Raw genomic sequence first — 25516 nt, 5'->3', positions numbered from 1 at the left:
TATATAGCACTTTAGTATGACAGTGGCTTCGTTTTAAAACCAGAATCAAGCTGAATGTAGCTTTCTAAAGCTAAAATTTATGCTTTATGTATAGTTGTAAAACACCAATATCCTAGTGTCCTATTATTGTTAAGAGTGACTATAATACTCTCGTTGAAAAGTAAATTTATATATTGAATGATGAAACTTCAGGTTGTAGTAGAAGTGAAAAAAAAGTAAAAAAAGAAAACTTGGCTTTTTGATTAAAGCTTTATGGAACAGAATTTGTATTTCATCAGAATGACTATCTAGGACCCTTTTCTGGTATTGAAAGCACGGTGTCTTAACCTAAAGGAAGCAAGTGGAATTGTTAGATTTTTTTTGTTGTTGTTGTTATCTATTTAACTAGTGTAACCTCAACTAGGTATAATGCATTAATATGAAATACTTCTGAAATACATAATCTTTTTTAAAAAATGGAACTTATACAAAAAGATCACATGCTGCTAGACAGAATGTTGAAATGACTGGTTTGTAATATTTTTTAAAACTTCATTTTTGGTCAGCATAAATTTCCTTTAATAATTTCTCCATTTCCAGTAGGATTTCATTTTATTTCAAGCCAGTATGAAGTTTTACAGTTTTAGTCATTCTGGATTCCAAGTCATTTAAGATGAAAATGGAAATGCAAAGTTTACTTAAGAAATTTAATTTTCTTCTTCTGTAACATCTAAGTCTTCATCCTCTTCATCATCTTCTATTTGTTGATCCTTTCTTAGTCGACAGGTGGATACCTGTTAAAAGTTAAAACATTTTAAATAATACTAACTAAAAAATATTTTTACATGCTTGGTATCTTTTTTTTTTTGCGGTACGCGGGCCTCTCACTGTTGAGGCCTCTCCCGTTGCGGAGCACAGGCTCCGGACGCGCAGGCTCAGCGGCCATGGCTCACGGGCCCAGCCGTTCCGCGGCATGTGGGATCTTCCCGGACCGGGGCACATACCTGTGTCCCCTGCATCGGCAGGCGGACTCTCAACCACTGCGCCACCAGGGAAGCCCTTGGTATCTTTTTAATACGCCCTGATAGAGAAGTACACGTAGAACAAATATTTCAGAAAAATGTCCATAAGTAGTAATTTTTAGTAATGAAAATTCCCTATGAATTATTGTATCTTAAGGTTTGAAAACAGACGCAAAATTTTTTCATTCATATTATTTTTTGAAGAAAAATGTGAAATTAGCCATTTGATTCCAGTTGGGTACCAGTACTTCAATAACCGACTTTAAGAGAAAAGTATAGTCTCTGTATATTATAAATGTCAAAAAATATTTTAAGTTAAACAGTTCTTAGGTCACAAAAACAGGTATCTGAATGAAACTCATTAAAGGGATGGCAAAAACACAAGGATATTTCAACTAGGCAACTGAAATATTAAACTTTAAAAATAGTCTGATTTAAATGTAATGAGTTGAGAATCTGAATTCACTACTTGGCTTTAAGTCCTGACTGTTGCCACTTGGATCATCCTGCTTCAAACTTTTCTGAGGGTGATTATACCCAGGGGACATCTGGCAATGTCTGGAGACACTGCTGATTGTCAAAACTGGGGTGTGTGTTTGTGTGTTACTGGCATCTTGTGGGTAGAGGCTAGGGATGCTGCTCAACATCTGTACAATGCACAGGACAGTACCCCTGCCTCCCTCCCCCCCCTCCAAATTATCTGGCTCCAAGTTAATAGTGCTGAGGTTGAGAAACCCTGGGATTATGTATTCTAAAGTGCTACACAGATCTTGGCTAACTTAGGTGATATTATTAGCTCTAAAAGGTCAAAACTCTGCATACTATAATACTATAGTACTATAATACTAGTACTATAATACTAGATTTATGGAATTTATGTGCAAGGCACTTAGTACTGGAATAATAAAAATATAATTTGGTTAAGGGGAGAGATGCATAAATAAAAAGCAGTAAATAAATGCTTAGAGGAGAATCAAATGTAAACAGAAGGTACTGGGTCACACTTACCTGAAAGTTATATTTTGAAAATATTTTGCTCAATTTTGAATTCTGAAGGCTAGATATGAAAAAGGCCATAGCTTTCTAAATCAGGAGTTGGCAAGCTATAGCCCAGTTTGTGGCGTTTCTGTAAATAAAGTTTTATTACAACTACTGATTTGTTCATGTATTGTTTATGGCTGCTCTTGGTTGAGGCAGAGACCATATGGCCCACAAAACCTATTTTCTGTGTGGCCCTTTAGAGAAAAAGGTGGTTGACCCCTCCCTGTTCTAGATACCAGGTACTTCAGGCTTTCTGGATATAGAAGAAAAGAAAATTGATTCTTTACCCTAAAGATATGTGCTTCTGGATCTATGATAATGTTCAACAAAAGCCCTTTTTAGGTATCATTTCCAGTAAGCTGTGATAGTGGGATTTAAACCCTAAATAGTTTGATTTCAGAATCTGTGCTCTTCCTGCTATACCAGAGAACAAATGTAGATCAGCATTTTCCTGTCCCTTCCACCTCTGCTCCCAAGTGTTCTGCTTCAGAGAGTAGTATCTTACAGATGATAAAAGAATTAAGAGCCGAACCTTGTGCAGTCTTCTGTTATTTTACATAAGAGGGTAAGAGCGGGTAAGTTATTCGAAGTCCTGTGACTTAAGGGAAACATTTTTAGTACTGAACAATTCCAAAGGCAGTAGCTCACATTCCTTTAAATTATGGTTTCTAGCTCACCTGTCCTGTTCCAGATACGCACTTAGCTGACAGTGATCTCTGAAGAGGTGACTTTGAATTTGCTCTTACGATATCTAAACGGGATGAATAATCTGGTGGATACAGAGAATTTCGGAAAACCTGTTGCAATGATAAAACATTATAAAGTGATACTAAACAATGGAAATCTAGAAAATCATGTTAAGTTCCCTTTAGTTTATCATGTTAAGTTCCCCCTTAGCTTAGAATTTTTTTAAGCAACTCCCCTCCCCACACTGGGGACAAAGTTTATTTATTGTAAATTTAAAACAAAAATCAAAAAAATAAAATAAATATTTTAAGTTGGAAAGATGTAAGCTAAAAAATTCTATTGAACCACCTAAGATGATGACGGGCCCTGAAACAATCACTTAAGAGCTTTTGCTGGTGAAACATGAAAAGTTCCTACATTCAAAGAGTATGCAAGCCAGTGGGAAGACTAAGTCACAACTTTGATTCTTTCTGTTCTGCTTATCCTCAACTCTTTATCAGTTTAAATTCACTGATGGCTTTCATAGTACATCACAGAAGAGTAAATGGAGCCACTCTAATTTATGGATTCCAATCTCACTAGGATCTGGAATGCCATTGCTTGGCAGTAGTTCCAAATCTTACTGTGCTCTTAAGCTTCCCTACCTGTAGCTTTTCCACCATTTCTGTAACAAAGAAGGCAAGTCTGTCAGATGTGAATTTCTTCATATTCCCTCTTTTTTTTCTCAACTCTTCACCCTATCCTTTTACTTTTTTTTTTTTTTTTTTTTTTTTGCGGTACACGGGCCTCTCACTGTTGTGGCCTCTCCCATTGCGGAGCACAGGCTCTGGACGCGCAGGCTCAGCGGCCATTGCTCACGGGCCCAGCCGCTCCACAGCATGTGGGATCTTCCCGGACCAGGGCATGGACCCGCGTCCCCTGCATTGGCAGGTGAACTCTCAACCACTGCGCCACCAGGGAAGCCCCCTTTTCCTTTTTTAAAGCAAATGTCATTCTGATTCTCTCCAAGGTGCATTTTCCCTTTAGCAAAACTTCAACAAACAAAAGCTCTCTTTCTCCAGTTTTCCTCCCCCACAAACAAGATCCGTTAAAAAAAAAATTACTTCAAGGTATAACTTTACTTTTTAAAAATCTTCTCAAACATTCTACTTCATTTGTCAACAAACTACAATTAGGCTTTCCCCTTCCACTGATATTGGTCTTGCTGTCAGTTACCAAAGTTGTCTTTTTGTCTTCAGCTGACCTTGTCCTGAAACTTCTTTTCCATGCATGCCATCACGAAACTCTTCATGTGCTAGCTGCTCTATTTCTTCACATCCCTTTTTCTACTGCACATACCTGAAATATTTTTAAAGGGTTTCCCTTAGGCCACGTTACCTTTTTTGACAACTTTCTCTGACTAGAAAACTTTGGCTCCTGACTATTGAGAGTCTAAATGCCTTAGGTGACATTCAAGGCTTACAATCACCCAAACCTACCCATTATACTTCACTTTTAGCATATATACCTATATGCAGAACATGTAATACTACTGTGACTTTACAGTGCTCGTTCCTCAGCCTGGAATTTCAGCGCACTTAACTCATCCTTCAGGAGCCAAGTCAAATGCCATCTTTTTTTCTGCTTTCCCCTGTTCTCTAGTCAGTAGCTCCTATTGTTTATACCCTCAGTACAGCTTTTATCTCACTGTTTTGTAATTACATGTCTGTTTCCACAACTAGTTTTAAGTTCCTCTAGAGCAAGAAGCCTTGTTTTATCTTTGCAGTTCCTTCCAGCTTAAGACAGTAGCCTGGTAAATGAATGATATTAACATGAACTTAATCTGGGTGTTTTGAGAAAAAACGACCCAAACTAGGGGATGTCTCTACACATTTCTTTAAACCTTAAAGAAGTGCAGGACACAAAAGGAATCAAGGGATGAAACTTAACGCAAGAGGTATGACTTGGTTTAACGGCAATTCAGGCATGCTAATAATTAGGTTATTGAACAGTTTACTGAGGACCCAATTATATTTTGGTGCCAGACATGGAACCTGGCATCCTGGTATGATATCAAAACTGGACGACTCAATCCACTGGTATTTGGAAGAAATATATTTTTGTTAGAATGACATTCCTTTTTAAGCTTTTCTAGCAAAGATAAAAGTGGGAAGTGGAAGATAATTTACAACCCTTGGGGTAAAAGTCTAAACCAGTTGAATATTAGTCTCCTACTGCAAAACAACAGATTTACAGGAATATTAATTTATTGGCAATAATGCATTTTCCAATATGGTCCAAGATCTCTTCTAGGAGTGAGTCTCAAGATCTGAAATATGCTCTGAACTGAATGTACAGAGGTGATCTTTTGAAGGGGAATATGGGCCTGACAATACTTTTTATGTGAAGAACAAATCAGGTAAGATGGTTTCTGATAACTAGATTCAAATAATTAGCTGCTGCCTGAGTAAGTCAGGACTGCTATCTAAGAAGAACAGCAAATTATTTCTCTGTTCCTCTCTGCATATTTTCTCTACTTGTTTCCAAGAAACTTGTATTTAAAGGGTCCTTCCTCATCTTGGTAGCTGTTTGATGTAATTTTACTTCGACTTGTCCCACACAACTTTCCCCAGACTGCTCTCTTCTCCTTTCCACAATTTCTGTATGGCATTGTAGTGATAGCTTAGGCCTATCGTTCATGACATCTCAGGACCTTTGTATACCTATCTGAGCTCTCTGCCTGAAAGCTGTTGCCACGTATCCTACTTATCCCTCAAACTTCTGATTAAGAAATCATTCTTTCTCTAGACTATTTAGAATCCTCCATCACATACACTTGCAGCACACTATATTTTTTATTTTTTCTTTGTATATTTTTTTCTTCTTCACATTATAAAACGTAAATAGTCACACAGTATATTTTTTAAATGTCTGAACTCCTTTTAAGTTTCTGCTTTTTTGACAACTTGGACCAATTCTTATAATGCTAAATCCTTGGCACTTAGAATGGTGTCTGGCATATAACAGGTGCTCAATAAACAGTTGATGAATGTACTTTTTATGAGGTAAGCACTATAAGTATCTCCATTTTACAGAGGAGGAAGCTGAAGCATGAAAAAGTTAACTTGCTCAATACTGCCCCAATAGAAAAAATGGGGAAGTTCATACTCAAAAACACATCTACCACACAGCCCTGAGATCTTGAATTTTTTTTAATGAATCCTACAACCTACCTAGCTAGCTGATGAAGAACAGTGGTAAGAGAAGTGGTAAAGGAAGCGGTGTAACAAAAAAGATATCTAGGACCTCTGGAATGAGAAGGAAAATCTTGGGGTCCAAAGGGCTTGAAGGAACTTTTAGTGACTTTAGTGACAAGTGTATTGGGTCAAGGGTATTAGAAAAAGGAGAATGAAAATACTTGTAAAGGAAACTTAAGTCTTGTAGGAAAAGCGAGGGATCAATTTTGAACCTGCCACTCAATATAGTGTTGTTTCTTGTAGGAAATGGTTCATGTCACTCATCAAGAACCACGCTTCTGGCAGTATAGATAGGATAAAAACACAATGTCTATAGTCAAACTTCTGGGTTTGGCTCCCAGCTTTGTTACTTAACTAGCTATGGGATCCTCTGGGAGGTTCCTTAACCTCACCATGCCTCAGTTTTCTCATCCACAGAAGTAAGGATAATAAATACTTTTATTAAAGTTGATGGTAGGGTTAAAATAATACAATGAAAATGCATAGATCAGTAGCTGGTTCAAAGTAATCACTATATAAACATTTGCTACTTTTACAAATTACAGATAAAAGCTTGATCTATTTTTTAAAAAAATAGGATATAAAAAGGAGTAAAAATTTAGAAACCTTAGCTTTAGTATTTGGAGGGAATAGACACTTAAGAAGCCATCTATTAACAAACAGTAATAGAAATACGATCATGTATGCTTAACTGAGGTAAAACTGAGATCAGATTTTGGCGCTGGAAAATGTATATACACATACTAAAACATGTACTTTTCTTCATTTTGGCCAAGCTATAATCTGGTTTTACTGAATTCAAGTTTCTTGGAACCAGCAGAGTAGTGGAAAGTGAAGGCCCAGGGGATCTCTTTATAGATACTTCAGTTAAAAAAAAAATGGAATCTTCAAAATTATGAAATGACAGACACTCTCAAATTCTATCACTTATTAATACAAAATTCTGGTTATATCTTGAGAGTACGTGGCCTTTTTCACTTCTACTGTGGACAGTATATCTCGAATATTTCATCTATTTCAGCAAAAATACTTTGCCTTTTTTTCCCCTTTTGGAAGGTAAGATTGTAGGACATTAACTCTACAGGTGAGCTGGTTGAAACCAGGCTTTGATATTTAATTGCTCTAATGTTAGCTGGCCAGTAAGATTTATTTGCATTTAACTATCAGTACAAAGCAAACCTACATTTATTTCATAGCTTACTGATTAAGTCCCGCAAAACTAGTTAGAAGCCAGATTCTGCTATTTACTAGCTAAGTGGCCAAGGGCAAGTTAAGTTACTTAAAACCTCTACACCTGTTTCTTTAGTTGTAAAACGAGAATGATAACAGTACCTACATCAAAGGAGTGAGAAAATGCCTGTAAAGCTTTGGGTGTTGTGGCATAAACACTCAAATGTTAGCTCAAATCAATAAATGCTATTTTTAGCACATGTAAGTGACATATCACTAGTCAAAATGATACATTATTTCATGTAATGGCTTTATTTCTATGTTTTACTAGATATTAATCCTTGGAACTCTACCATGGTTAATTTGAACAGTTAAAAAATAAATAGAAATAAATAGAAAGTCATACAGGTTCAGCTATTTGGAACTGCATACAATAACATCTAAACCATGTAGTGTTCTAATTTAAGATATTTTTACCCAAACTAATGCTTTCTTTTAAACATTTCCATATCAATAGAAGAACTGAGCTTAGATGGACGTAGTCTTACCTCTAAATCTTCTTCTTCATCAATCTTTTGTATATTTTGGTAGGCAGCAGTGTAGACCTCTAAAGCTTTGCCATGAAATAACATTTCGATAGTGATAAATTCTGAAAATATAGTCTAAAAACACAAGGATTTGAATTTAAACAATCATATAAATTGCTTCATGAATTTAGTAAATTTATTCCTTACTATATAGTCTTGGCATTTTATGAGATACAGAGGTGTCTGTTTTTCCACAGGGCAGATGAAGTACAAAAGACAACTGGAATAAAAATAGTTGCAAAGCCCTTCTGCAGCAAAACTTTCAAATTACACAAAATATTTCCTATTTTATTATTTACTTCCCTTTTTTAGTCAGTTCTTCTATTAGATATTTATGATTTTAAAAAAGATTTGACTAAAATGTATGTCATTATGTACTCTGTTGCTCAGTGCCTATAAGTATTAGCTAAAGCAGTTTAGTACTGAAGCTGTTTTTTTTTAGCAACTCCAACTGATGTTTAAAAGAATGTTTTTTAGGCAAGAATTCTATCCCATCATATTTATATGATACTTGTATTCTCTAACCACAAAGGGATTACTTGGTAATAATGATATTCCTACTACTGATAATAGCACCATACATTTGCATAGAGCTTTCCAGTTTACAAATATATGACTTGTCCAGTGTTGCTCACAGCTATAATGTTAAGACTTAGATCTGACTCTTCAAAGTTATAGCTCTTGCTCATTGTACTGTGCTGTTCTCGCTGGAATCAATCATTTCCTTTAAAAATAAACTACAGGTAAACTCTATGAGCATGATGATGACAACTTACAGTAGGGAAGGTCATGAGCAAAGAGAAATGAATAAAGATGTGCATGTTGATCTAAGCAGAGGTGAGATAATCGGTGGGTAGGGAAAGTATACAAGCCAGACAAGTTTTCAATAAAATAGGATCTATCCTTTTGTTATCTTATCCCTTATCAAAATAAAAAATCAGAGCATTAATGTAAAGAGAAGTGGGCATAATAAGAACAGGATAGAAAATACTCAAGCATTGTCCTTTAAGGGGCAATATAGATGAGATGGGTTAGGCTAGAAGGCAATAGTCAAATACTCATTTTCCTTCATTTCTGTTCTCCTGTGTTAACCACCCAGATAGGAGTGATCCTGCACCTTGCAAAGTAGCCATACAGATATCCCTTAGTGTCCTGTGATTTTTTTTTCCCCCTCTCCATCTCCATTCTTAAGGATTAGAAAAATATTTAAGGGAGAACTAACAGGCTTCTGATTGCTACTCAGTGGAAATAGATCTGTAGTTGAAAGTAACCCTTCTGAGCTGCCAAGCACATATGTAGGGCTAAATGCAAAGATTGGGCTCTGGGATAAATGACTTATAACTATAACTGACAATGACCTTTACTGTCACTTCATATAGGTCACAAAGTGCTCTGGTATACTGGACTGGCAACTGACTAATAAACAGCATTATGCCAAGGTGCAACTTTGAATTCCACACCAAGAATCTCCAGATAGGAATACCTTAGAGGTAGAATGGCTTTTGACTAGGGCTGGTGCTTCTCTTGTCAGTCTTCCTAAGATAGCTGACTAGCTAGAAAGTAAGGGGTTAAGCTTAAATCGCTCAAGTAAATTGGGTATTACTTCTATTTTTAAATAGTTCTACAAATGAACATTCTAAATCTTTTAAGAGACTGGCACACTATTTAATAACTAATGAAATCCAAACATTTACAGCCTTATTACACCTAAATCTGTAGGTTTAGGCTTAATTCAAGTCTATTCCACTGTGGTAACTGAGGATTATGGAAAAAATTCAAAATAATTTAAAATATTTTTTGAATATTTGAATATAGTTATTAAATCCCTGATGCCAAAATCTCTGAATGTGATGTCATCTCTGAACTAACAATTTCTTAATAATAGCATTTTATAGGAGTTATATTCCGCTTAGCTCATAAGTAAGCCCTGAAAATATGTTGATATGTCTGTCACTGAAAAATGATACATTATTTTGGTTTATCCATATCCTCTGATAAAAGAATCTATTACACTCTCATTTGAAAAGACAGAGCTCAACATTGAGTCTGTTAGCATTTTGCAGTCTCAAAATTTAGTTTCACTTAGTGATAGAAAACATTTTAAGAAGTAGCTTTAATTAGTAAATGGCTATTATTTACTACTTGGAACAATGAGTGAAAAATCACTCAAGTTTTGTGATACTTTGGTTTAATCCTTTATGGTTTGACCTTTTATTTTACTTGGAACATGAGTGAAAAATCACTCAAGTTTTGTGATACTCTGGTTTAATCCTTTATGGTTTGACCTTTTACTTCTTGACAGAACATATACTATATATCTATTTAAGATGGGAATGGCCCTGTTAACTCTTCTGTCAAAAACAGTGATGGAGAATCAGTGGCATTGCTAAGGCAGTATTCCAGACTTGGAATTTTTGACCCAAGAACCATGAAGCCTTAAAATTATCAGAGAGGACAGTTATATCCCTGAGTATAGTAAGGAGGAAAAACTACCAGTTATACTTTTTCTTTCTAGCTATTGATAGAATTTCATAAAACATGGGAAAATGGGCAGAAAGGAGGAGGATAATACCAAGGAAGAATCAGATGACAACTGGTATAAGAAAGAACATAAAAACATTGTGTTTTTAAAATAAAATAATTTCAGTGAGTCACCAGAAAGGTGGTGGAACTTTGAAAGATCCATTCATATTTGGAAAAAATTTTCCTCAAATAAACATAGCTTTCAATGATCTCACGTAATCTGCTAATCTGGAATGGGTCAGTATGGTCCGGGCCAGAGGCATTCACACATTACTTTTTTTTCCTCATTTTCAATTTTATTTTGTGTGACTAGAAGGCCATTTGGGTACATACTTAATTTTTATTGGTGGGGGTGGTGGGGGAGCTAATATGAAATTCTCTACCCATCGGCAAGTATTCTGCAAAGCAGGTAGCCTAGTAGTTTAAAATAGGGGCTCTGGATTAAGATAAACCTGGGTTCAAATCAAGACGGAAACAAATCAGCTGTGTAATATTAAACAGTTTGTTCTTTCCTCCTTAATTTCAACATCTTAGGTTTTGCCTTAAGGATTAAATGTAATCCAGGAAAAGGTACAGTATGGTAACTGGCTTAGAGTAAGTGCTCAGCACAAGTGTGCTGTTTTTATTGTCCAAGGAGTAAACCAGCTAAATTAGAAAATGTTCCTTATCATAACATTAAAGCCTCCATCTGGTTTAATTAGAAAGCAGGATATTTAACAAAAAAGTCATAAAAGGTCTTGTTAATAATTTTGGCAAATGGGAAATGACAGCTCTCCAGAGTAAAGGCTATTTAATAAATGATGTCAGGAGAACTTTCTATCCATTTGAGAATAATAAAGTTAGACATCTACCTCATACCATAGGCAAAATACAACTGCATAAAATATTTAAAATATTAAAAAATCATACAAATGCTAGAAAATATGAGCAAATAATTATATAATTTTGGGGATGAAAACTCCTTTCTAAGCATGACACCAAGGCAGAAATCAAAAAGGAGAAGATCAATAGATCTGGCAGCAAAAATAAGACTTTAAGGTGGTAAAAATATACCATAAGCAACAAAATGGGAAAATATATTTGCAACAGATCTTCTCTTTAATATAATGGGTTAATATTCTCAATATAAAGAATTTTTACAAATTAATAAGAAAAATGCCAACACTCAATAAAAATATAGGCTAAGGTCAAATGTGAGTAATTTACTAAAGAAAAATGTGTCATTAAATATATGAAAAAATACTCTGCCTCAACAGTAGTAACTGTAGCAAATTAAGATGATACTGATTTTTCACCTATTAGATTATTTTATTATTAAAAATACTACTACTCGTCATTGTTACATTGGTGTGCTCATGTAAGGTTCTGCAGAAATATTAACTAGTTAAAGCTTTGTGGACAGAAGTTAAAAACAGCTATCCAAATTGAAAGTGTGTATGCTCTTTGAATGAGAATGCCACTTCTAGTAATTTATCCCAAGAGAATAACTGGACCAGAAAAAAGGCTGATGTTTAATGATGCAATGAGATCTGTAATTGCAAAAATAATCTAGATGTCCATCAATGAGGGCTGGTTAAATAAACTGATATATCCATATAGCAAAATACTATATGAGGGTGCCATTACGGACAATATGGATCTTTGTTTCCTCAGCACAAATATATCCATGATATATTAAATTTTAAAAAGATGCTATATATAGTGTGGTCCCATTTAAATAAAACTGTATAGTGGTAATATTACCTTTCTCATAGGACACTGTGAGGAGGAAATGAGTTAATCCATATAAAATGCTTAGAATGTGTGACATAGTTAATGTCTAAGAAATATTTGTTGTTATTATTCTTATTAGTATATTTCTTGAGTATATTTCATAGAAAGAAAGTCTGGAAGGATATAAACCAAAACGGCTTATTTCTGAGCAGTGGAATTATTACATTTTTCTCAATTTTATGAAAAAAAGTCATGGTGATTTCATATTTATTTATAAGAAAAATAAAGTTACTAAAAATTAAGTTTTGAAGCTATTTCTTGCTCACGTCAGCGACTTTACCAATACTGAATTCCTGTCCCTATCTGTTCCAGGAGTGACCCCTGGTCAAGATCGTTTTCATAGGTCAGAAATTCCCTTGACACCATATAACTGATGACTTTTTCCATTACATGGGAAACAAATAGGATTGTGAGTTTTCTTCCACATTCTATACAACTAAGTTCATACCAGCTTTTCCCAGAAAGATCCTTTGCAAGGTTCCTATCAAAAGTCTTTTCCTAAAAATTGTGCTACCTTACTAATTAACACTGCTGCTAAAATTCAGATGGACTTGTCAATTAAACCCCACCTCAAACACAGTTAATACAGTTATGAGCAGTGCTCACTACTGCCAATCATTTCTACCCCCAGGGAGGTTAAAGAAAGACCCAGAAGCTCTGCCTCCATCTGAAGCAGTAGCCTGATAACAGGTACAATAAGAATGTTCTTAAAAAAAAAAAATGTTTTGTGTCTGATTCTCCCAAAACATGAGTGGGATCAACAGTTTTGACTTTTCCAAGAATTTATCTCACAAACAGAGGTGTTTGTCAGACATGGTAAAATCAACATGGCAATATCTGAATATTGTTTTTGTTAGAAATAAGGGGGTGGTAAAGTAACCCTTCTGATTGATTTTCGAGGCTTTTGGGTACAGGATCTGTGCATCCCTCTTTATCATAAAACATCTCATATGAGGCCTAACTTGGAAAAGGAACAATTTGACAGTAAGGAGGAAAGACATACAGAACAGAGATTCATAACCTTAACAGACTCTGGTATTAATCTCTGGAACTCATATTTCTGGGAGTTTGCTAGAGTCATGGGGGCCTGTATTAAAAGTGTACACTTGAGGAATCTGCAAAAAACTATCAGACCTAATAAATGAGTTTTGCAAGGTTGCAAGATATAAGATCAATGCACAAAAATCAATGGTATTTCTGTGCACTTGCAATGAACTGAAATCAAGTAAACAAAATTCCATTTACAGTAGCATCAATAATCATAAAATACTTTGGAAAAAGTTAAAGAAAAGCACAAAACCTACACTTTGAAACTTATAAACATTGTTAAAAGAAATTAAGGATGATTTAAATAAATGGAAAACCAGCCCACGTTCATGGATTGGAAGAATTAATCTTAAGATGGCAGTACTCCTCAAATTGACCTACAGATTTGATGCAATCCCTGTCAGCATGCCAGCTGACTTGTAGAAACTGACAAGCTGATTCTAAAAGTCATACCGAATTACAACAGATCCAGAATAGCAAAAACAATCTTAAAAAGGAACAAAATAGAACTCACACACCCTGATTTTAAAAGTTACTACAAAGCACTGTTAATTAATCAGGACAGTGTGGTACTGGCATAAGGATAGACATAGATCAATGGGAGTTCAGAAACAAAACCACATCAACTGATTTTCAACAAGAGTGCCTAGACTTCAATGAGAAAAGAACAGTCTCTTCAATAAACAGTCTCTTCAATAAATAAATAAATAAAGATAGTTCCAGTCACATGCTGGAACAACTGGATAGTCAGTCACCTGCAAAAGAATGGGGTTTAGCACCTTCAGTTCACATGATACACAAAAATTAAATGCATAAAAGACTTAACAATGAAAACTATAAACGTGTTAGAAGAAAACATAGGGATAAATCTTTATAATCTCAGATTTGGCAATGGATCCTTAGATATGACACTAAAAGCACAAGCAACAAAAGAAAAAGATAAACTGGACTTCATCAAAATTAAAAAGCTTTGTGCTTCAAGGGACACCATCAAGATAGTGAAAAGAACTCACAGAATGGAAGAAAATAACTGCAAAACATATCTGATAAGGGATCTGTATCCAGAATATATAAAGAACTCTTAAAATGCAATAAAAAAAGATAACCCAATTAAAAGATCTGAATAGACACTTTTTTCAAAAAAGATATACAAATGGCCATAAGCATCAGCAGGAAAATGCAAATCAAAACCACAATAAGGTACCACTCTACACCCACTAGGACGGCTATAATGAAAAAGTCTGATGAACAACAAGTATTGGTGAGGATGCAGAGAAACTGGAACCCTCATATACTACTGGTGGGAAAATACAATGGCACAGCCACTTTGGAAAACAGTCCGGCAGTTTCTCACATAATTAAAGACAGAGTTACCATATGAACCAGCAATTCAACAGGTTATATGGTTGAACTGAAATGAAATGTCCAAGAGAAATGAAAATATGTCTATACAAAAACTTGTCCATGAATGTTTATATCATTAATCATAATAGCCAAAAGGTAGAAACAATCCGAAAGTCCATCAACTGATGAAAAGATAAACATAATGTGCTTAATATCCATACAATGGAATATTATTCCACCATAAAAAGGAATGAGATACTGATGCATACTACACTACAGCTAAACCCTGAAAGCATGCTAAGTGAAAGAAGCCAGTTACAAAAGCCATGTATTTTATGATTCCATTCATATGAAATGTATGTTCAGAATAGCCAAATCCAAAGAGACATGAGATTACTGATGGTTGCTTAGGCTGGGGGTGAGGGCTGGGGGAGCAGGAAGGTAAAAGTTAAAGTGTACTAGGCCTCACTTTGAGATGATAAAAATGTTCTAAAATTGAGTGATGATGGTTGTACATATCTGAACACACTAAAAACCACTGAGCTGTACATTTTAAATAGGAGAATTGTACGGTATATGAATTCTCTCTCCATTTTTAAAAAAGTAGGTTTTTTCCTGTCTTCTTTTTTTGTGACCACCACAAGACTTCCCTCTTCCAGGGTCATGATATGGCAGGCCAAGAGAGAAGCTTGGAAGCCCTTTTCTTCTCTGTGCACCATCCACTGTGCAGTCCCTTACTCCATGTCCTACTGCTTCAGGAAATCCCAGGTCGTAGGAATTGTAATTGGGAATTCTGCACTCACTGTCTCTGCCCGTTTTGTAATTGGTGATGCTCATGGGATTAAAATCACCTGTAGAGTTGGCCAGCATGCAGATGGAACACTGAAGTGAGCCTAAAGATCAGAGACACAGATTGCCATGTGTAAAAGAGAAGTTTTTAGGTATGAAGAACAGTGGTAAAGTGAGGAATCAGGCTCCCAAGTCACTAAAGAAGCTCTTACTTAGGTGGCAATGAATCAGACATACCTCACAAGTCCCCAATCTCATTTTTCAGATTAAAGCCAATTATTTTAATCGTCCTTCCCTTCTCCCTCAATTTGAGAGAGGATGTCAGCAGTTGTAAAATGTAATGCCCTGCCCACACTCTTCTATGTCGGTAAAAGGGTTTGTCTCAGGGCAGCTCCTGAGGTGCTCTTCCTGAGTAGCAATCTACACAGCAGAGTGCAGAGTGAATTGAAAGGCTTAATTTTTTTTTTTTTTTAATCTTCAGGACCAAAGTAGAGACGTTTGAGCCTGGCTATCAGAAAAATCAAAGTTCTGAAATCCTATGAAACTATGATAGGAAATTTAAAAAAAATAAAAGGGCAAATGAATGTTGTTTCATGGACTGTAGAGAGAAATGATACAATTAAGTGGCAGATAATGCCTATTTTATTGATAAGAACGTAACTTTTGAAGGCAGGATATTTTCTTTGTTAATAAGTTATTAAAATGACAAAAAATACTCTTCTTTAAAAGCTGTTCCAGGAAAATTTGCAGTGAGCCAAAAGGCATCCTTAGATGACTTGTTTTAAAGGCCATAATGTGATCATAAGTAATCCTCCGAATCTTTCCAAGATGCCTATGAGAAAGTCACTGAAGACCTTCTCAAGTCCATGATCCTGAATGTCTACTGATGTGTTATAATAAGTCAATTCTTGTGACACCATACCATGGTGGATGCAAGTTTATGTGGTTAGCTACTCTTATTTGATAATATGTAGGTATTAGAAACCTATAAGCTATAAAAATTAGTGATAGTGTATCATAATGGAAAGCACAGATTTTTAAAATACATAATTGGTTTATGGTTCAGACTTTTGGCTATGATACTTCAGAAAGGTTACTTTATATCTCTGCTTAATTTTTTTTTTTTTTTTACATAATATATGATAACACCACCTCACTTTCATGGGGTTGCTGTAAAGATTAACAGATAATTTATGTAAAGTGCCTGGAGCCGTACCTGATACATAAAAACATAATAAATGTCATTTTTCTGTGATTAACACTATTTGTAATAACATTTGAATATCTGGCCTTTGGTTGGGAATGGAGCCCCTTTAAATACCATTGTTTCCATAAGAAAATAATATTTGATATGTTTCTGTTTACATCTTTTTCACACAGACTATTTATGGACTAAAAGAATCAGTAATTTAAATTTGTCACAAATTTAAATAAAAAATAAGGTTAGAAAACATATTTTGAACCTTAACAGTTACTTTGTTACCTTTATATCCTTTATTTTCTGCTTTTCAAAGCTGTCAATAGTCTCCTCCAGATGGCGAGTTGTTCGAGCAGCATCCATTGTGGCCCTTTGTAATTCAGTTTCTGCCTACAAAAGTGTCCCCGCCAAAGTACAGGAAAAACTCAAGTTAGAATCCATTCGACTGAGTCTTTTTGTAAACGCTACCACTGCGGTACTGGCTTTTTGCCATAACAGCGTCAATCATTCAAAATATATTTTACCACATAAAGTAAAACGATCTATACGATAAGCACATGCAGAATAAAGAACTTCAAATCTTTCAGGTGACATGATTCATGATCTCAAACAAAAGAAAACAAAAATTCCTTCCCTTTCTGCATACAAAATCATTTTATTTCTATATCACCCTTGGATGATTTACTGTAAAACAATTTTCTATATTTTCTACTGCTTTCACATATTTCACTGTCTCTGCCATTTATCATACTCTCCTTTTCTCCTCACTATCTCTCTCCCCTTTAACCCTTTCTCCCCCAAAATACTTAAGTATTTTCAATCTTCTAGTTCTCCAAATGCATGAAATGTTTCTACTTCTGTAATATCCTAATCAGGTAGAGTAGGATATACACCACAAATATTTATTTCAGCATGGATTTTCTATTTGTATATTCTTCTCATAAGCTAACAATATTACACTATTACTTAGTTAATGCTTATTACAAAAAATATATACCAGCAACTAATAAATTAGATGGAAAATCTAATACTTTCCTTCAAAGTACTCATACTATCTAGATCCATGTTGTACAATCAATACGGTGGCCACTAGCAACATGTAGCTATTTACATTTAAATTAATTAAAATCAAATGTAAATTAAAAAACTGGTTTCTCTAGTCGCCATTTCAAGAGCTCAATAGCCATACATATAGCTAGTGGCTACAGTGCTGTAAAGTGCAGAACATTTCCAATCTAATCATGTATTTCTCTTTAAAAAAATCATCTCTTCCTTTAAGGACAACAGTTTGCCCCAAAATATTTAAAATTTTTTGTTAAACAATAACATATTTTTAAAAACATGGCCCAATTTTCTGATTAAACTCTTTCTAATAATGTTGTTTCCTATGTTAGTATTATGTTTACTCAAAAGTATCACATATCATCATCTTAATATTTACTCCATAGGAAAAATTTGCAGTTGTGAATCAAAGTTTTGTGAAATATAATATTATGACATTTAAGCCTTTGCTTTCTTTTTCAAGAAAATGTATAAATTGAAATAAGTAAAAAGGTTTACTATAGGGGTCCATCTCTTCACACATCACTTTATTACCCACCTGTGACTGAAATTTTTCATAAAGGAAAAAAATACATTTCAAATAGAACAATTTCTTCCAATAAATTAAAATCATATGCTATTATAGAATTATATCTTTTTGCAATTAGATTATACATTAATCATAACTTTATATTGATTATATACTCTTACAACTAGGTTAATTCAGATATACAATTTCAAGAAACTAAGCATTTAAAACTTATTTATATATATCTCTGTGTGTGTACATTTGCTATATAGGGTATAAAGTTTTCTTTAAATCCATGCAAACTTTTATGCTTTTAATCATAACCAGTAATCAAAAACAATTCTCTTTATTACTGATTTTCAGATTTTTAAAAATATAACTATCACAGGATTTATTATGAAAAAATTTCTAACAGTTATGATGCATGTTAACCTTTTACTAATGAGAATATTCAAGCAGACTATTTTTCTAATACTGTTCAGTACATGTGACTTGTGAAATTCTTTACCGTGACTACTTACTTTTGACTTAACGTCTTTTCCCTCCCCGTTTATTGACAGTTTCATTTTAAAATCTGGAAGGGTAGGTAGAGTTGGCTAAATTAGCAAAGAGCAGGGAAGCAGAAGCCACAGCTGGGACATGGGTATCTTAACCTTCTACCACACTCCAGCAACTATGATTCATTTCTTAGTCTCAAATCCTTTTACTCAGGCATAGCCACGTGCCCAAATTTGCACAGCTATTTTTAACAAAGTGGATACAGATTTCTGTTTCTTCCTTTTGTTGAAAATTCTTCAAAATCCTATAACATACCAATTTGGGTAGGAGATACTTTTGATTAAAATACTGTGATACAACTTTATGAGTAAGGATATCAGTATATTTAATGAAATTAGTCATGAGTGCAAAATGGCTTATAAAAGAGTGAGCCAGATTGGTGTTTTTCTGTTGCAAGAAGCTTTTTCAGAAGCCACCAGGGGTCTTAGGGGGTCCAGGCAGAACACTGGGATTCTTCTTTACCCCATCCTCTTATACCAGAACTACTCTTTTATTTTATATACTGAACTTTAATGTACTTCTTTTGAAGATCAGATGAATTTTAAGGGTCTATCCTGGTAAATATTCTATGATGCTATGATAGAATATCTGTGTATTTATAGTGGATGCATTTACATGTAGACTGTCCTTTATTTTCTGGTTTCAGGTTGTCAAAATCCACTGGAGTCCTACACCTTTCCCACTGAGTGTGGCAATTCATCTACAGCCATAATCTATTCAGTTGCTGCTTTATCTCCCCCTGTGTGAACTCCTGACCTGCTCTGTTTATGGTATAAGACAGCCTCCTCCACAGCAGTGTTTACAGCAAAGTACCAAAGTCAGAGGCGTCTGTCTTAGGAAGAGATTTATTTCCACATCGAGTGTCCATAGCAATACCCCTGAATCAATCTTACCACCTCCTCAAGATTCCAGATGTGACATTTTTTCTGCCCTTATGTACTCTCCCCTCCTCCGAACAAAGCAGCAAAATTTTGACCTCTGGATTGATTCTTAAAAACTGGTGATATTCCCTAGTCTCTGCCTTAGTCCATAGTTGTCAGTCAGATTTTCCAGCATTCTGTAGTTTGTCTGACTTGCTTGAAACCCAGACTCTATAATCTCCAGTTTGTAGATCCCAGACATGTGGCTGCCCATTTTTATTACAAGGTTGGGCGTATGTATCTTTGGTCCAAAGGAAGGAGGACCAGGCTGTTGGTGCAGCCCAAAATCACTAATCAAGGGATTCCCCTCAGAAATGGAGGTGTTCTGGAACCTCAAATGTCCCCAAAGAGTCAATCCTCATGTGGTTTCTGGCAAAGGTGGGCTGTAAAAAACCTTAAGGAAGTAAGGAGGAGACACAAGGAATGGGAAAAAGAGGCAGCGGGATAAGTTAGTACTTTATATACAACTGCACCTATCCCAGTTGCTGGCAATTAGCCAGATGCTATTTTCTTTATTTAGTTAATTTATTTATCTAACTATTTATTTATTTATGGCTGCATTGGGTCTTCGTTGCTGCATGGGGGCTTTCTCTAGTTACGGTGAGCAGGGGCTACTCTTCCTTGTGGTGCACCGGCTTCTCATTGCAGTGGCTTCTCTCGTTGCAGAACATGGGCTCTAGGTGCGCGGGCTTCAGTAGTTGTGGCTCATGGGCTCTATAGCGCAGGCTCAGTAGTTGTGGTGTACGGGCTTAGTTGCTCCGCAGCATGTGGGATCTTCCCTCACCAGGGATCGAACCCGTGTCCCATGCACTGGCAGGCGGATTCTTAACCACTGCACCACCAGGGAAGTCCCTGTTTAGTTTTGAACAAGGCACATTCTAGTTTAACAAATAATCATTCTGAACAGAAGAACCTTGTTACAGTAGACACTCCTATTTAGATCTGTGTCCAGCTGTGGACCTCAATTATACTCTTGAATCTCCTGAGGGTCTTTGGCTGGAAGTCATAATTGTGGTTTCACATAGCTGTTGTTTTTCAAGATGAAGGGAATTTTACCAGGCAAAAAATTATTGTTCCTTCCTTTTCTCAAATGCAGGGCTGAGAAGGCATTGATATATTAGGATTAATGATAGATCTTTAAGTTTATAATTAATATTTAGTCATCATTTATGTAAAAAATCTTAGAATTTTGTATTCTTTATAAAAACATCTACACTTATGAGTGTTTTATATTTTGAATATGTTGTGGAAAACAACATAAGACTGAATTAAGTTGTGTATTCTCTTTAAAATTAGCTAATTTCCATAGTGAGAATTTGTAAATGCATGTTTCTTTTCAAACTTTACATTCATATCCTTTGCACATTTAAAGTAGAAATGCATAATTTCCATATATATTTACTTCTGTACTGCATACCTTACAAAATATCTTTTTAAAGACCCAAATTCAAAGGATACAATAACATGTCGATCAGATGGGTTTCTCTGACGTGTTCTTTCTAACTGAGTTAACTGTTTAGCTTCTCGATTCCTTGCTGTTAATGTTGCTTTGAGGTCATCCTGCAAACAGGCATTTTTTTTTTTTGTTAATAAAAATCTCTTATTTAAGTAGTAAAATATACACTTCTCTGTTTTAAGAAGGGAAGAACACTCCCTATTTGATCCAGGCATCATTACCACAGGAATTATTACTATTGCATAATCAGTGTGTGTCTTTTTGTGTGAGACTGTGTGCATGTGTGTAGTTTAATATCCTCTCAAATAATGACACAATTTCAATGCAAAACTATATATATATTTATATATATGTATATACACACACATAAAATTTTGATTGTGGTGGTAGTTACAGATGTATACACATTTATTAAAACTCAGTGTACATTTAAAACAAGAGCATTTTACTGCATGTAAATTATACCTCAATAAAGTTGATTTAAAAAATAGAACTTTGGGAATGTAATGTATACCCTAGTGACTAGAATTAATAATACTGTACTGCATTTTGAAAGTTGCTAGGAGACTAGATCTTAAAAGTTCTCATCACAAGAAAAAAAAATTTGTAACTATGTATCATGACAGATGTTAACTAGACTTATTGTGACCATTTCATAATATATACAAACATCAAATCGTTATGTTGTACACTTGAAACTAATATGTCAATTATACCTCAAAAAAATTAAAAAAAACTTTGTCACATTCATTTTTAGTTTACATGTTATCGCCTGCTTTAAAACAAAAATATAAACAAATTCATTTAGTAAAATAATTTCTGTCCATATGTTCTTCATGAATATAAATATTAAATATTTTAAAGTTTCCATAATAAACAAAACTGCTTTATGATGCTACAGTAGTATATAAAAATACTTCCTTATTCTCAAAGTTCTAAGAATGCTTCAGAGTGTGTAAAAAGAATGACTAAACACTACTCTGTACCTCTTATTAAAAGGACAGTTATTGGAAACCTCATATGTTTTGCCAGAATACCTAATAATAGTAGAAAAAAAGAATTTACTTACTCGTTTCATTTTTACAATGGTTCCATAAGCTTTCAAAGGTTCAACTACTTTGGCTTCAAGTCTTTCAACCTATTGAAAATTATTATAAAATATAACTGAAAAGAAACATAGACATATCAAAATTTAAATTCTGAAATAAAACCTGTGCTGTCAAACCTGAACATAATTACTACACTGATTAATATTTGAAAATTTTTAAATTAAAATGTCAGTTACCTTTATAAATAAAAGAATAACCACCAGAAATTGATAAGACTCAGAACCTAAACTCAAATACATTAAAAACTGTTAAGCTGTGCAGTAGCAATAAAAGCTTTTGGTAAGTTTTAAGACACCTCAAATTTTATTGCAGCTACCACTTTCAGTGTGTTTAATACTTGGATGGATACTTTACATACATTATATCTGAAATGTAAAAGCCCAACCTTCCAGATAAGAAAATCAAAGCTGAAAAATATAGCATATTGGAAACATTTAAAACAACACAATCCTCAAAAGCAAAAAAGCCTACAGACCACTTAGAGAACAAGATAAGTAGTGTTTCTGAGCTGTTATACTGTATGGTGGATCTCTCTTTTATTTAAAATTAAACAGTTTTTCTTAAACATTACAATATTTATCAGATTTTGAGTAATTTCTCCTTTTACTAATAGCACTAGTGGAAGGCACTAAAGAAACAGATTTTTTTTTAAGGCAAGTATATAACTATAGCATAAGAAAAATAACTCCTGGACATTAAAATTTTCTTTTTCAGGATAACTAATACAAGATGACATGTATTTAATTGTTTAAAATGAACATGTATTACTTTTGTAGCAGGAAAAAGGCTTTTTTTTTGATGATACAGGTTTATATAATCAGTGAGTGTATATCACTTCATATTCATTTTTGTTTAGTTTCTATAAACAGAATGTATATGAATGTTTCACTTAAAAAATTTTAGGAAAATGGAGAAGATCAAGTTCTCATTGAGCATTTAAATATTAGGAATCCTAAAATCAAATCCATGAATACTCAGGATTATTTATTCCATTTCAAATAATCCATACACTGATTATTCAGTGTAAAGATTAGCCAAGTCTTTTTTTCTGTTCTCCTTTTTGTAGCCTACCTTTTGTTCATTGTTCTTTAGCACCTCCACCATTTGGTAAGCAAGTGAAATAAAAAAAACAAATGTAAATCAATTCAGTTTGCTATTTGATAAATAGCATAAAGGTTTTCTAGAAAGGGGCACTGAAATTATTGGCTAACATAGGGTTCTAGTATTATCTGTGAATATAAACTACTTTTGAAACATTAAGTTCCCAGTTACACATAACTGAGAGTTGCTCATTACAGAATAAATATCATATGACAAGAACGAAACATTTTCCCCCAAAGTAGCCCCAAAAGTAATTACTACTCAAATTTCTGTATGATTAGCAGTTATAGGTTCAAAGATCATTATCTTCTTTTTGATTCTGAGGTTTTTTTGATAATTGAAATTTCTGTTTTAGGCTTTTAAAAAGGAAGAAAAGCACTGATGAGAAAAGTACAAAAGAAGCAATGCAGCTCTAATTGGGCAACTTCTGACAAGTAAAAAGTCAAAGTGAAAATTTCTGACCTGTATCTTGACTCCTGAAGTAAATATAAGTACTGATGAGGTATTAAAGTAAATGGGCTTTAACAATTTAAACAATTACAACACCACCTTCTTCCCTCCCCCCACCCCAAAGCAAAAAAACCCAAACAAACCCACAAAAAAACCAAAAAACTCCACAAAATTTCACTACTGGTTTGTATGCATAATACCATGGTGACTAGAATGAATAATACTGTACTCCCCCTCCGCCCCCCCCACCACCGCCTTTCAATGAAACATTGGTCAACTTTCCAGAGCATGGAAGCAGCAACAAAAATCTTTTGTTCATTTACTACTTATTCACTCACATTACCACTTCCAACATCTTCCATCTCCATATATACTTTAAAATATACCTACCTGCACACAAGACACAAATCATGCTCCTTTTCTTGCCCTGGGCTACTACGTTTACTATGCCCTGCAAATAGCCACCCCATGGCCAAAAGTTGGCAAGTAATGTGGGGAAATTCAGTACTTCAAGACACCCTAGAGTTTAGTTTGAAAACGGTAAAATCACAGGAAGCGTCCCTTTAATAGACTTGCACAATGTTACCGACATGAAAAGGTACGTTTATCATCAAGAGTGTGTTCGCCACTGCAGTTAGGTAGATTACAAGTCTTCAGGGCTCCTCCGTCCACTACGTCAGGGCTCATTCATAACATGACGGTGTGACTTCACTCCATACCTCTGCTTGTCGATAATCCTGAAGTTTGGCAAACTCATCAGCAAAGGTTTTCAGGCCCTGCTTTAACTTCGGGGTCTCTGTAGAGGCATACACGTTGATTTCATTCACCAGGAGGTCTGCTTTGTCTCGCAGTCTGGCAGTTTTCCGCACATAAGCAGCAAAGATTTGGCACAGCTCTCCAAAGTGCTTCTCCACATTTGTGACAGCATCTTGCAGTTGTCTGGTTTGAGCATCCCTAGAGAAAAAGGTGACACAAAAAGCAAATCATTCTCATTTGAGATGAGATGGCTTCATCTTCACGTTAATTTGATTATGCCAACATTCCCGGGGTATTCTGCAGCTTCGACGGCGCAAACCTTCAAAGATCCTACCATCTCCCAAGGCCGATCCTCCTCTAGGTCCCCATTCGGGGCCTGGCCTCCACATCCCACAGTGCAGGCGCACGAAGAGGCCTGGCTCCGGCCGGCGGCGCCACTGCGGGGTGGCGGCTCCCGGGGCAGCTCCGCGCCATGCTGCCCGGGCGCCCGGCTGCCACCCGGCGTCTGCACCGCCCGCGGCAGTGCGGGGGCCGGCGCCTGGGGAGCGTAAGGGCCGGCCACCGGGGAGGTAGGCCCCAGAGCGCGGCGGCTACTGTCCAGCCCCCGGCCCCGCGCCGGAGCTCGGCGCGGAGGCCCACGGAGGAAGGCTCCACTCCCCCACCCGAGCCCTCGCGTGTGGCGGCCCTGGGCAGCTGCGGCCCCGGGGCTGTTACCGGTTTTCCAAGCTGCGCCTCAACATCTTGCCTCGCGCACGGTCGGAGACCCGGGGCTGCGGCCCAAAGACAGGGGTTCCGAACCGCCCGGGCGTGCGCGGGGTCGCGAGAGCCCGAGAGCCCGCCCCACGCGCCGCCGCGGCGGCCCCGGCGTTTCCACGGCAACGCGGCGCGCGCCCGCGCGGTCGGCGCCGGCGTCCCGGAGCGCGGAAGCGAGAGAGGTGCCCCGGCACCCACCCGCGCCCAGCGGCCGGCGCTTCCACCTGAACGCTCCTGCCCGCGCGAGCGTATGGAACGCGGCGGAAGGCTGGGGGCTGCCGGGCCTCTCCGCGTCCTGCGGCAACCCGCCACCAAACTCCCGCCTCCGTCCCTACGTGCTGGACTGTGAGCAAAGTTTGCAAGAGAAAAGCGGGTCAAACGGTAACGAGGAGGGAGGGAAAACTGGAGGCCAGTGGGGCCAGTCTCTGCTTATGCGACGCTGAGTCT

At 36.1% G+C, this 25516-nt stretch overlaps 1 protein-coding gene across 2 annotated transcripts; it reads right to left on the bottom strand.

Annotated features, from left to right (window-relative positions):
- Window positions 1-534: 534 nt before the first annotated feature.
- Window positions 535-25170, bottom strand: CIBAR1 (CBY1 interacting BAR domain containing 1). Of its 2 annotated transcripts, XM_060128548.1 has the most exons (9): window positions 25031-25170; window positions 24280-24514; window positions 21970-22038; window positions 20903-21004; window positions 17997-18002; window positions 16682-16786; window positions 7684-7797; window positions 2720-2839; window positions 535-773 (listed from the first exon to the last, which is right to left on the bottom strand). In XM_060128548.1, the coding sequence occupies exons 1-9, from the start codon at window positions 25054-25056 to the stop codon at window positions 687-689; spliced, it is 864 nt and encodes a 287-aa protein (XP_059984531.1). In that variant the 5' UTR covers window positions 25057-25170; the 3' UTR covers window positions 535-686. The 2 variants fall into 2 exon arrangements, with proteins under 2 accessions (XP_059984531.1, XP_059984532.1); XM_060128549.1 differs by lacking the exon at window positions 7684-7797.
- Between the last annotated feature and the right edge of the window lie 346 nt (window positions 25171-25516).

This window comes from Lagenorhynchus albirostris, chromosome 17, assembly GCF_949774975.1.
Source record: "Lagenorhynchus albirostris chromosome 17, mLagAlb1.1, whole genome shotgun sequence".
NCBI lineage: Eukaryota > Metazoa > Chordata > Mammalia > Artiodactyla > Delphinidae > Lagenorhynchus > Lagenorhynchus albirostris.
Note: the sequence above shows the minus strand (reverse complement) of the source record. Positions and strands in the feature narration are given on the sequence as shown.